Below are 13,323 nucleotides of genomic sequence, written 5' to 3' on the forward strand. Positions count from 1 at the left end.
TCATCCAATAATTACCTGATTGAACCAGGCAAGAATGCAAAGCAACTAAATCTCTATCCAGAGTTATTAAGAAGGCATAAAAAATAATAATAAGTTGCTTTTTCATTTGATAGTTTAAAAGCATTTTCATAGGTATTTTCTCATTGCCAATTAAATCCTAGTTCCTGATCACAGAAGACCGGGGAAAGAATGACTCCTCATCTTTTATGATGTTTCTCTTTAGAAGTTCCCCAAATATGCACTTATTTGAATTATTTTACTACAGTTTATTTGTCAATTCAAATATATGATTTTCATCATCTCAAATACAACTCTTTTAATTTTCTAATAATATTACCTTCTCATGTGGCTCGATCACCTAATCCATTCTTTACTCACTTAACACTATCTGTCTTATCTCCATATATTGGCCTATAAACATACATATATATATTTATATATATAGATATACCTATAAATATGTGTGTGTATATATACACATATATACATATTCTATTTTAATCTCTGTTCCCATTTCATATTCCATTCTTAATACAGTATTTCTCATGTATGCTTTCTAATTATCCTCATTATTTTGACATCCCACTCCTATCTACAAATGTACCCCTTGGGTTCTCTATAAACTTGCACTATCCAATCTAGTAGCTGTTCGGCACATGTGGCTATTTAAACTTAAATTAATTAAAATAAGAAAGTCAGTTCATCTGTATGCCAGATACACTTCAAATAATCAATAGCAACATATGGCTAATAGTTACTATATTAGATAGTGTAGATATAGAACACTTTTATTAACACAGAAAGGTCTACTGGACACTGGTAGACTAGTAATCTGTTTTTCCTTAAACTTATGAAACTTGAAGAATACATTTTTCATAAAAAAACTTCAATATTGGGATACACGATACTTGTATATATTTTTGGGGTGCATGTGGTATTACACAAACATACGGCGTATAATGATCAAATCCGGGTAGGTGGAATATCCCATTCTTCATTTAAAAAGAATATCATTTCTTCCTGTTAGGAATATTCCAAATCTTCTTTTCTGGCTATTTTGAAATATACAATAAATTATTTCTAACTATAGTCACTCTATTGTGCTACCAATCACTAGACCTTATTTCTTCTAACGGTATTTTTCTTTCTTTCTTTTTTTTTTAGTTTTTCTTAGGTTTCATAAAGGTAGTTTTATCCAAATATTAATTATTGTACATATTTAGAATAAAATGATAATGATGCTATATCTTTTGATGTAACACACGGATTTAAAGGGGAATGCTTTAAATCAGAATACAATTCCCCAACAAATGGCAGTCCTGGCCCAACAGGAGGAACACTAAGTCTTTTTTTTTTTATTTTTTATTTTTATTATACTTTAAGTTCTAGGGTACATGAGCATAACATGCAGGTTTGTTACATATGTATACTTGTGACATGTTGGTGTGCTGCACCCATCAACTCGTCAGCACCCATCAATTCGTCATTTATATCAGGTATAACTCCCAATGCAATCCCTCCCCCCTCCCCCCTCCACATGATAGGCCCCGATGTGTGATGTTCCCCTTCCCGAGTCCAAGTGATCTTATTGTTCAGCTCCCACCTATGAGTGAGAACATGCGGTGTTTGGTTTTCTCTTCTTGTGATAGTTTGCTAAGAATGATGGTTTCCAGCTGCATCCATGTCCCCACAAAGGACACAAACTCATCCTTTTTTATGGCTGCATAATATTCCATGGTGTATATGTGCCACATTTTCTTAATCCAGTCTGTCACAGATGGACATTTGGGTTGATTCCAAGTCTTTGCTATTGTGAATAGTGTCACAATAAACATACGTGTGCATGTGTCTTTATAGCAGCATGATTTATAATCCTTTGGGTATATACCCAGTAGTGGGATGGCTGGGTCATATGGTACATCTAGTTCTAGATCCTTGAGGAATCGCCATACTGTTTTCCATAATGGTTGAACTAGTTTACAATCCCACCAACAGTGTAAAAGTGTTCCTATTTCTCCACATCCTCTCCAGCACCTGTTGTTTCCTGAATTTTTAATGATTGCCATTCTAACTGGTGTGAGATGGTATCTCATTGTGGTTTTGATTTGCATTTCTCTGATGGCGAGTGATGATGAGCATTTTTTCATGTGTCTGTTGGCTGTATGAATGTCTTCTTTTGAGAAATGTCTGTTCATATCCTTTCCCCACTTTTTGATGGGGTTGTTTGTTTTTTTCTTGTATATTTGTTTGAGTTCTTTGTAGGTTCTGGATATTAGCCCTTTGTCAGATGAGTAGATTGCAAAAATTTTCTCCCATTCTGTAGGTTGCCTGTTCACTCTGATGGTAGTTTCTTTTGCTGTGCAGAAGCTCTTTAGTTTAATTAGATGCCATTTGTCAATTTTTGCTTTTGCTGCTGTTGCTTTTGGTGTTTTAGACATGAAGTCCTTGCCCACGCCTATGTCCTGAATGGTACTACCTAGGTTTTCTTCTAGGGTTTTTATGGTATTAGGTCTAACATTTAAGTCTCTAATCCATCTTGAATTAATTTTCGTATAAGGAGTAAGGAAAGGATCCAGTTTCAGCTTTCTACTTATGGCTAGCCAATTTTCCCAGCACTATTTATAAAATGGGGAATCCTTTCCCCATTTCTTGTTTCTCTCAGGTTTGTCAAAGATCAGATGGCTGTAGATGTGTGGTATTATTTCTGAGGACTCTGTTCTGTTCCATTGGTCTATATCTCTGTTTTGGTACCAGTACCATGCTGTTTTGGTTACTGTAGCCTTGTAGGATAGTTTGAAGTCAGGTAGCGTGATGCTTCCAGCTTTGTTCTTTTGACTTAGGATTGTCTTGGCAATGTGGGCTCTTTTTTGGTTCCATATGAACTTTGAAGCAGTTTTTTCCAATTCTGTGAAGAAACTCATTGGTAGCTTGATGGGGATGGCATTGAATCTATAAATAACCTTGGGCAGTATGGCCATTTTCATGATATTGGTTCTTCCTATCCATGAGCATGGTATGTTCTTCCATTTGTTAGTGTCCTCTTTTATTTCACTGAGCAGTGGTTTGTAGTTCTCCTTGAAGAGGTCCTTTACATCCCTTGTAAGTTGGAATCCTAGGTATTTTATTCCCTTTGAAGCAATTGTGAATGGAAGTTCATTCATGATTTGGCTCTCTGTTTGTCTGTTACTGGTGTATAAGAATGCTTGTGATTTTTGCACATTAATTTTGTATCCTGAGACTTTGCTGAAGTTGCTTATCAGCTTAAGGAGATTTTGGGCTGAGACAATGGGGTTTTCTAAATATACAATCATGTCATCTGCAAACAGGGACAATTTGACTTCTTCTTTTCCTAACTGGATACCCTTGATTTCTTTCTCTTGCCTGATTGCCCTAGCCAGAACTTCCAACACTATGTTGAATAGGAGTGGTGAGAGAGGGCATCCCTGTCTTGTGCCAGTTTTCAAAGGGAATTTTTCCAGTTTTTGCCCATTCAGTATGATATTGGCTATGGGTTTGTCATAAATAGCTCTTATTATTTTGAGGTACGTTGCATCAATACCAAATTTATTGAGCGTTTTGAGCATAAAGGGCTGTTGAATTTTGTCAAAAGCCTTTTCTGCATCTATTGAGATAATCATGTGGTTCTTGTCTTTGGTTCTGTTTATATGTTGGATGATGTTTATTGATTTGCGAATGTTGAACCAGCCTTGCATCCCAGGGATGAAGCCCACTTGATCATGGTGGATAAGCTTTTTGATGTGCTGCTGAATCCAGTTTGCCAGTATTTTACTGAAGATTTTTGCATCGATGTTCATCAGGGATATTGGTCTAAAATTCTCTTTTTTTGTTGTGTCTCTGCCAGGCTTTGGTATTAGGATGATGTTGGCCTCATAAAATGAGTTAGGGAGGATTCCCTCTTTTTCTATTGATTGGAATAGTTTCAGAAGAACTGGTACCAGCTCCTCCTTGTACCTCTGGTAGAATTCAGCTGTGAATCCATCTGGTCCTGGACTTTTTTTGGTTGGTAGGCTATTAATTATTGCCTCAATTTCAGAGCCTGCTATTGGTCTATTGAGGGATTCAACTTCTTCCTGGTTTAGTCTTGGGAGAGTGTAAGTGTCCAGGAAATTATCCATTTCTTCTAGATTTTCAAGTTGATTTGCGTAGAGGTGTTTATCGTATTCTCTGATGGTAGTTTGTATTTCTGTGGGGTCAGTGGTGATATCCCCTTTATCATTTTTTATTGCGTCTATTTGATTCTTCTCTCTTTTCTTCTTTATTAATCTGGCTAGCGGTCTGTCAATTTTGTTGATTTTTTCAAAAAACCAACTTCTGGATTCATTGATTTTTTGGAGGGTTTTTTGTGTCTCTATCTCCTTCAGTTCTGCTCTGATCTTAGTTATTTCTTGCCTTCTGCTAGCTTTTGAATGTGTTTGCTCTTGCTTCTCCAGTTCTTTTAATTGTGATGTTAGAGTGTCCATTTTAGATCTTTCCAGCTTTCTCTTGTGGGCATTTAGTGCTATAAATTTCCCTCTACACACTGCTTTAAATGTGTCCCAGAGATTCTGGTATGTTGTATCTTTGTTCTCATTGGTTTCAAAGAACATCTTTATTTCTGCCTTCATTTCATTATGTACCCAGTAGTCATTCAGGAGCAGGTTGTTCAGTTTCCATGTAGTTGAGCAGTTTTGATTGAGTTTCTTAGTCCTGAGTTCTAGTTTGATTGCACTGTGGTCTGAGAGACACTTTGTTATAATTTCTGTTGTTTTACATTTGCTAAGGAGTGCTTTACTTCCAATTATGTGGTCAATTTTGGAATAAGTGCAATGTGTTGCTGAGAAGAATGTATATTCTGTTGATTTGGGGTGGAGAGTTCTATAGATGTCTATTAGGTCCGCTTGGTGCAGAGATGAGTTCATTCCTGGATATCCTTGTTAACTTTCTGTCTCGTTGATCTGTCTAATGTTGACAGTGGAGTGTTGAAGTCTCCCATTATTATTGTATGGGAATCTAAGTCTCTGTGTAAGTCTCTAAGGACTTGCTTTATTTTTTATTTATTTATTTATTTTTTTGAGACAGAGTGTCACTCTGTCACCCAGGCTGGAGTGCAGTGGCCAGATCTCAGCTCACTGCAAGCTCTGCCTCCCAGGTTTATGCCATTCTCCTGCCTCAGCCTCCCGAGTAGCTGGGACTACAGGCGCCTGTCACCTCACCCGGCTAGTTTTTTGTATTTTTTAGTAGAGACGGGGTTTCACCAGGTTAGCCAGTATGGTCTCTATCTCCTAACCTTGTGATCCACCTGTCTCGGCCTCCCAAAGTGCTGGGATTACAGGCTTGAGCCACCGTGCCTGGCCGGACTTGCTTTATGAATTTGGGTGCTCCTGTATTGGGTGCATATATATTTAGGATAGTTAGCTCTTCCTGTTGAATTGATCCCTTTACCATTATATAATGTCCTTCTTTATCTCTTTTGATCTTTGATGGTTTAAAGTGTATTTTATCAGAGACTAGGATTGCAACCCCTGCTTTTTTTTGTTCTCCATTTGCTTGGTGGATCTTCCTCCATCCCTTTATTTTGAGCCTATGTATGTCTCTGCATGTGAGATGGGTCTCCTGAATACAGCAGACTGATGGGTCTTGACTCTTTATCCAGTTTGCCAGTCTGTGTCTTTTAATTGGAGCATTTAGTCCATTTACATTTAAGGTTAATATTGTTATGTGTGAACTCGATCCTGTCATTATGATATTAACTGGTTATTTTGCTCATTAGTTGATGCAGTTTCTTCCTAGCCTCGATGGCCTTTACATTTTGGCATGTTTTTGCAATGGCTGGTACCAGTTGTTCCTTTCCATGTTTAGGGCTTCCTTCAGGGTCTCTTGTAAGGCAGGCCTGGTGGTGACAAAATCTCTAAGCATTTGCTTATCTGTAAAGGATTTTATTTCTCCTTCACTTATGAAACTTAGTTTGGCTGGATATGAAATTCTGAGTTTAAAATTCTTTTCTTTAAGAATGTTGAATATTGGCCCCCACTCTCTTCTGGCTTGTAGAGTTTCTGCCGAGAGGTCTGCTGTTAGTCTGATGGGCTTCCCTCTGTGGGTAACCCGACCTTTCTCTCTGGCTGCCCTTAACATTTTTTCCTTCATTTCAACTTGGTGAATCTGGCAATTATGTGTCTTGGAGTTGCTCTTCTCAAGGAGTATCTTTGTGGTGTTCTCTGCATTTCCTGAATTTGAATGTTGGCCTGCCCTACTAGGTTGGGGAAGTTCTCCTGGATGATATCCTGAAGAGTGTTTTCCAACTTGGTTCCATTTTCCCCCTCACTTTCTGGCACCCCAATCAGACGTAGATTTGGTCTTTTTACATAATCCCATACTTCTTGCAGGCTTTGTTCATTTCTTTTTCTTCTTTTTGCTTTTGGTTTCTCTTCTCGCTTCATTTCATTCATTTGATCCTCAATCGCTGATACTCTTTCTTCCAGTTGATTGAGTCGGTTACTGAAGCTTGTGGATTTGTCACGTATTTCTCGTGTCATGGTTTTCATCTCTGTCATTTCGTTTATGATCTTCTCTGCATTAATTATTCTACCTATCAATTCTTCCACTCTTTTTTCAAGATTTTTAGTTTCTTTGCGCTGGGTACGTAATTCCTCCTTTAGCTCTGAGAAGTTTGATGGACTGAAGCCTTCTTCTCTCATCTCATCAAAGTCATTCTCTGACCAGCTTTGATCCATTGCTGGCGATGAGCTGCGCTCCTTTGCAGGGGGAGATGCGCTCTTATTTTTTGAATTTCCAGCTTTTCTGCCCTGCTTCTTCCCCATCTTTGTGGTTTTATCTGCCTCTGGTCTTTGATGATGGTGACGTACTGATGGGGTTTTGGTATAGGTGTTCTTCCTGTTTGATAGTTTTCCTTCTAGTTGTCAGGACCCTCAGCTGTAGGTCTGTTGGAGATTGCTTGAGGTCCACTCCAGACCCTGTTTGCCTGGGTATCAGCAGCAGAGGTTGCAGAAGATAGAATATTGCTGAACAGCGAGTGCTGCTGTCTGATTCTTACTTTGGAAGCTTCCTCTCAGGGGTATACTCCACCCTGTGAGGTGTGGGCTGTCAGACTGCCCCTAGTGGGGGATGTCTCCAAGTTAGGCTACTCAGGGGTCAGGGACCCACTTGAGCAGGCAGTCTGTCCGTTCTCAGATCTCAACCTCCGTGTTGGGAGATCCACTGCTTTCTTCAAAGCTGTCAGACAGAGTCATTCATGTCTGCACAGGTTTCTGCTGCTTTTTTTGTTGTTGTTTAGCTGTGCCCTGTCCCCAGAGGTGCAGTCTACAGAGACAGGTAGGTTTCCTTGAGCTGCTGTGAGCTCCACCCAGTTCGAGCTTCCCAGCGGCTTTGTTTACCTACTTAAGCCTCAGCAATGGCGGGTGCCCCTCCCTCAGCCTCGCTGCTGCCTTGAGGTTAGATCGCAGACTGCTGTGCTCGCCATGAGGGAGGCTCCATGGCCGTGGGACCCTCCCGGCCAGGTGTGGGTATAATCTCCTGGTGTGCCCGTTTGCTTAAAGCACAGTATTGGGGTGGGAATTACCTGATTTTCCAGGTGTTGTGTGTCTCAGTTCCCCTGGCTAGGAAAACGGATTTCCTTCCCCCTTGCGCTTCCAGGTGAGGCGATGCCTCGCCCTGCTTCAGCTCTCGCTGGTTGGGCTGCAGCAGCTGACCAGCACTGATTGTCCGGCACTCCCTAGTGAGATGACCCCAGTACCTCAGTTGAAAATGCAGAAATCACCGGTCTTCTGTGTCCCTCGCGCTGGGAGTTGGAGACTGGAGCTGTTCCTATTCGGCCATCTTACTAAGTCTTAATATATTTCTTTTATGTGTTTTGTTCATGCATGTTTATACATTCCTCACTTTATCCATTTGCATAAAAAGTACATTTACCTAAACAGTAATAGTGATTTCTTAATTTCCAGAAGCTACGGGCAATTTTAATCATTGAAAGGAGAAATAAGAAAAATATTACCTCTGCCAATAACAGTCTGATTTTGAATGACTATGTAAGGCAGTAAATATATGAGATTAACCTATAAACAGAAGGTTCAAACAAACATTTGAACTTAACGAAAATGAGTGAAAAAATTATTGCCCATGATGCTCAGTTAATCAGTGACAGCAGAGGCTATGAACTTTTCATGAACCTTACAATACAGGATTAAGGCTTATTCATAGTACTCAAGTGTCATTGAGATTCAGTAGGCTGCTTTTAAATATACCTCACTGTTAACCTAGCTCTAAAATGACTCACTCATAAAACATAACTTCCTGTAAGTACTTTTTAAAAAGGATAGAATTGTATTTAACAAACAGAAAAACTCTCCTTGTCAAAAATGAATTATAATTTCACACATTTGCAAAAGAACTTGAAACACTGGTATTTTTCTCTTAATAAATAAAGTTTCTGCCCAAGTGTGCTGGCTTACACATACAATCCCAGCACTTGGGGAGGCCAAAGCAGGAGGAATTGCTTGAGACCATGGGTATTGATCAGCCCGGGCAATATAGCAATGACCTTGTCTCTACAACAATTTAAAAATCAGCGGGGCATGGTAGTGCGTGCCTGTAGTCCTAGCTACTTGATAGGCTGAGGCAGAAGGATAATTTGAATCCAGGAGTTCAAGGCTGCATTGAGCTAGGATTGTGTCATTGTACTCCAGCCTGGGTGACAAAGCAAGACCTCGACTCCAAAAATAAATAAATAAATAAATAAAATAAAATAAAAATAAAAATTTAAAAAATCACACTCTTTCAAAAGGCATATTTAAAAAAAAAAATCTCTGGTTCTTTTATGCTTTTACCCTTTATCCTTCATGCTTTTACCCTTCAATAATCCTCTCAACAATAAACTTAAAAATAAAAAATGAGGAGAAAATACTATAGAACAATTAACAGTCATGGCTCAGAGAACAAAACATGGACAACTTGTCATTACTAAAATGATAGTATAGCAGACCACATGGTTTCAGAGACTCCAAGTCATACCTCAATAGGTTTTATGAAATTGAATTCTACATCCACTCATTGATTATAATGAGTGCACAAAAGCCAAATGAAAGCACATGTAAGTGACCAAAGAATGCTGGTGGAGCATCTGGCACATTCTTGGGTATTGGGCAGCTTAGAGTATGCCCTTATTTCACTACACAACTCCTGTGTACAAGTCATAGATGATTGTGATCTATTCACAGTAACATGATCTATTTCATCATCTGTGTGCATGGCAAAAGCACAAGCTTTTTCTTAACAGCCATTACTTACTGTAGAGTAAAGAGAAGAAGTGCTGGACACCAGTGATAATGAAGAGCCATGAACTGGAGAAAACAAAGAGAACAACAGAGTTAAAATAATGAGGTCTACTCAAAAACCCCAGCCTTTACAGAAAAAGTAAAGAACGGGTGGTTAGGGAAATTAAGTAATAACAACTGACTATAAGATTCTGAGAACCAGCCTGCTATAAATTTTTGGCAATCAGGACATTGAGACATGGAAGAGCCCCATTCATACTCCCTGAAGTACCTCAGTTGCCAAATTATTAGACAGAAGTCTACAAGCATGAGCCCTACCAGCCTGTTTCATACACATTGAAAGCTACGGTAAATTCCCATATAATAAATAGAATAGCATGGAAACCCAAACTAAAGTTGCCATAAACTTTTAAACTTTAAAAACATATGTACTTTATTTATTTCATCTGTGTCCAACAAAGGTCCATTTTCAGATTTTTTTTCCCCATATAATTTCAGGGAAATAAGTACTTTTATCTAACGTGTTATTACAACATTATCTGTGATGCATTAATCATACTCTTTTAAATGTGGAATTACTGTTCCTTTACTAATTTTAGTAAGAGAAAAATACTCTTTTTTTTCAAGGTGGTGTCTCAGAGAAATTGAGAATGGAAATGTCACACTGGCTTTTATCTATTTCAAATACCTTTATAAACATTGGCATTCTGCTTTATACTTCTGTACTTCCAATGTACTAAACCCAAAAGGTGGATAAAATGGTGCTGAATAATATTTGCAGAAAAGTTTATCCTCTTTTTACTATGGAGTAGTATGGCTATTTCTGCTCATTGTGCATTAAACAAACATTAGTTAAGCATGAACAATGTGACAAGCTGTTGCTAGATCCTGGAACTACAAAAATAAATAAGATAAAATCCCAAAAGCTCAAAAAGAAGATATAATGTAAAAGCTATTTACAATAGAGTACTATGAATGCTACTGAGATCAATATGGTGGGTACTACAAGGACATATGGGAGGTGCTTAAGACCTGATCAGGAGAGGACTGGAATAGCTGCACTAGGTTTGTGGCAACATGGATGAAAACAAGGGGATGGAATTGAAGGATACCAGGAAGAATCTTTTTAAAACTGAGTATATAGATGTGGTCAAAAGAGGAATACAGAACCCCCAGTTTTCTAACTTAGGCAAAGCTACTACTCTATGTGATGTGCAAAATGTTGGTATTTGAGTCAATTATTAAAAAAAAAATTCTTTCAATCTCTAATAATACCCTCATAAACTAAAGTGTTACCCTGATGTACCAGAAGAAAGGTGAACAATTAATCAGGTGATCTCATTCTCATTCTTTTTGTTTATGACCTTAGAACATGTGGCTCAGTCTCTTCATCTGTCAGTGTGAGCATTAGGTAGGATATCAATAAAGTCACTTCAATCTAGTTCAATAAGTCTTGAATCTAGATCACCATTTAAGAACTAGAATAGGTCAGTATTCAATGCATGAGCACAAAAAAGCCATCTTGCTCACTTAGGCTAGCTTTCAGAAATTCAGATTATTTAATCCTCATACATTGAAGGTCAGAATTTCCCAGTATATAAAAATCACTTTATTTGTAAATGCTGCACTCTAGAAAGCCATCTGTATGCTTACCAAATTATTTTAAAAGTATTATAAGAAGCCTATCTGTGAAGAGAGCAACAGAACCATTTCAGAAAGCAGTGTCCTCACATTTGAGAATAATTGTGTTGTCTGTCTACATGGCAATAATCAGTGGAGTCACTGAATATAATTCACTGTCTGTCATAGTGAACTTAGTGGTTTGGTTAATATTGCAAAAGGCAATGACAACTCTTCTCTACTGATTTAGTGCCAGTATATTAAATCCATAGTGGTGACCTGAAAAACATGAGTCAATTTTCATTGCTGCCTAACCCCTCAGTCAGAAGATACTTTAAATAAGAAGGTAGGAAGGGAAAAGATAATGGAACAGAATTGTTCTTTACTCTCATATTTCATCCTTGTGACAAATCTATGAAGTTACAGATGCAGAACTTAGGGCTAAGAAAGTTAAGAAACTTGCCTAAATTTACACCACAAATAAATGGATGGCAAAAGGATTAAACTCTGGTATATCTTAAGATTTGGAGACCTTTCTTTTAAACATAATTATTAAGGTTAATAATTTCATTCTAATCAATTTGAATTTTATGTCTAGTTTTATTTTATCCTCAGCTGAAATGCTTTATAATATGTATGCTGTAAGTTTTCTTTATGGATACTAAAAAAAAAAAAAATCATTAAATCAAAGAGAAAAGTCTCTCAAATTTTGTTAAATTTGACATTTGAGCTTCTAAAGTTTAGAAAAGTATTTATATTTGAGCATCAACTCGGCTTCCTGAGGTTTTCAGGCTGATTTATTTAGAGTGTTTACATAGAACTATATAACTATAAAGATATTTATTAGGTTAGGTGACAATTTTATTGCCATTGGATGAAGAAATAATGACTTATAAGCAAAAAAGTAGGTACAATGTGAATTCTAAAATGATATAACAAAAAATTAGCACCAGAGGGAATTTCTGGGAATGTAAATCATCAACATGTGGTATTTTCATAAAATAACGTTTCTGGTTTGCGTGTCTTTACGGCTCTTTAACCGAAATGTCAAACAAAACATTTGCTCTGATATTTGATGCACCTGGGAAAATAGTTTCTATGTATATTTCTGTATTGGAAAAGTAGATTTAGTCTAAACTCTTCTAATTTTAATTCTAATTAGCCAAGTATTAAGTTAAACAAATTCTGCCATATTTCCAAATGCATACAGAAATAGAAGATAATACAGAATAAAACTTCTTCAAGCTTCTAGTTTCCCAAATGCTAATTACACTAATTTATTTTCCTCTTCAGAAATCTTTGTGATGTGAGTGATTCGATGGTTTCCCTCTCAGGGTTTAAATAAAGTGATTTCATTTTTATTCCCCCCCAACACTTACCTTCTTCCATGCTGTCTCTGAATGAGCCTGAATGACTGATGGCACGAGGTCTTTCCTCCAGAGAAGTGGCACTCCCACAAAGCTGGGAGTCATCATAGAGATCGAAGGAAGAGTCTTGGGCTGGGATGCTATTTGAGCGCATCATGCTGGGCCCAGGAAGGTTAAATTGAGATAAATTTGTTGGGCTCACTGAAAAACAAAGCACACAGAGCCTATTACTCTGAAGCTTGAAAGATGAAAATAGCAGGTTGATAGAAAATAAGAACATGATCCCAATTCTTAAGAAAACATGAATGTATAGTGAGTCCCTACTTAAGGTAAGAGTCTGCCTCTGAAATATCCAATAACAGATCCCACTGAGTCCCTCTTTTCCTCTGGCACTTTCATGGCAGGCCTTATGTCAATTTCTAAAGCAACAGTATACAAAACCAACAAGTCACCTCTACTGCTCTTGCTAGAAATGTAATAACATGGTATTTTCTGCTACCTGTTATGAAGAAAAGATGGTCTTTCTAGAGTTTTTGGTTTTCTCTTAAAAAATAATCATCACTTTAATGGAAAAAGCAACACCAAAAAGAAAGTAAATTATAAAACATCTAAATTTCCCAAGAAGGGCTTTTAATGCTTCCAGGCAAATACTCTCAGTCATTTCAAGCTCTTAATTGATGTAAGTTCATGATTAGGATCATCATTGTTATCAAAGTTAGGTTATAAGGAGATAGCATGTAATAAACATTTTTATAACTAAACACAATGCCATAAGGTTAATTATATGAAATGATTTTCTACTCTGTTTAAGATGAGCATATCACGAAGAGATGGTCAAAAGTCGCAAACAAGTTATATTTCCAAAGAAGTATCTTAAGATCTTAAGTCTGTAATTTTTAATAAGAATTTCTTTTCTTTTTTCTTTTCTTTTTTTTTTTTTTTGAGATGGAGTCTTGCTCTGCCGCCCAGGCTGGAGTGCAGTGGCACAATCTTGCTCACTGCAAGCTCTGCCTCCCGGGTTCATGCCATTCTCCTGCCTCAGCCTCCCG

The 13,323-nt window shown here is 37.5% G+C and overlaps 1 protein-coding gene across 9 annotated transcripts in view; it reads right to left on the reverse strand.

The window, feature by feature from the left end:
* Nucleotides 1–13,323, reverse strand: part of NAV3 (neuron navigator 3) — a 931,619-nt gene that overhangs the window by 68,363 nt on the left and 849,933 nt on the right. For all 9 annotated transcript variants that reach the window (XM_033221189.1, XM_033221191.1, XM_033221190.1 and 6 more), the window contains 2 exons: nt 12,287–12,475; nt 9,301–9,353 (listed from right to left, as the gene is read on the reverse strand). In XM_033221189.1, coding sequence (XP_033077080.1) covers nt 9,301–9,353; nt 12,287–12,475 — 242 coding nt within the window. The remainder of the gene's footprint in view (nt 1–9,300; nt 9,354–12,286; nt 12,476–13,323) is intronic.

This window comes from Trachypithecus francoisi, unplaced genomic scaffold, assembly GCF_009764315.1.
Source record: "Trachypithecus francoisi isolate TF-2019V2 unplaced genomic scaffold, Tfra_2.0 Lachesis_group11, whole genome shotgun sequence".
Classification (NCBI taxonomy): domain Eukaryota; kingdom Metazoa; phylum Chordata; class Mammalia; order Primates; family Cercopithecidae; genus Trachypithecus; species Trachypithecus francoisi.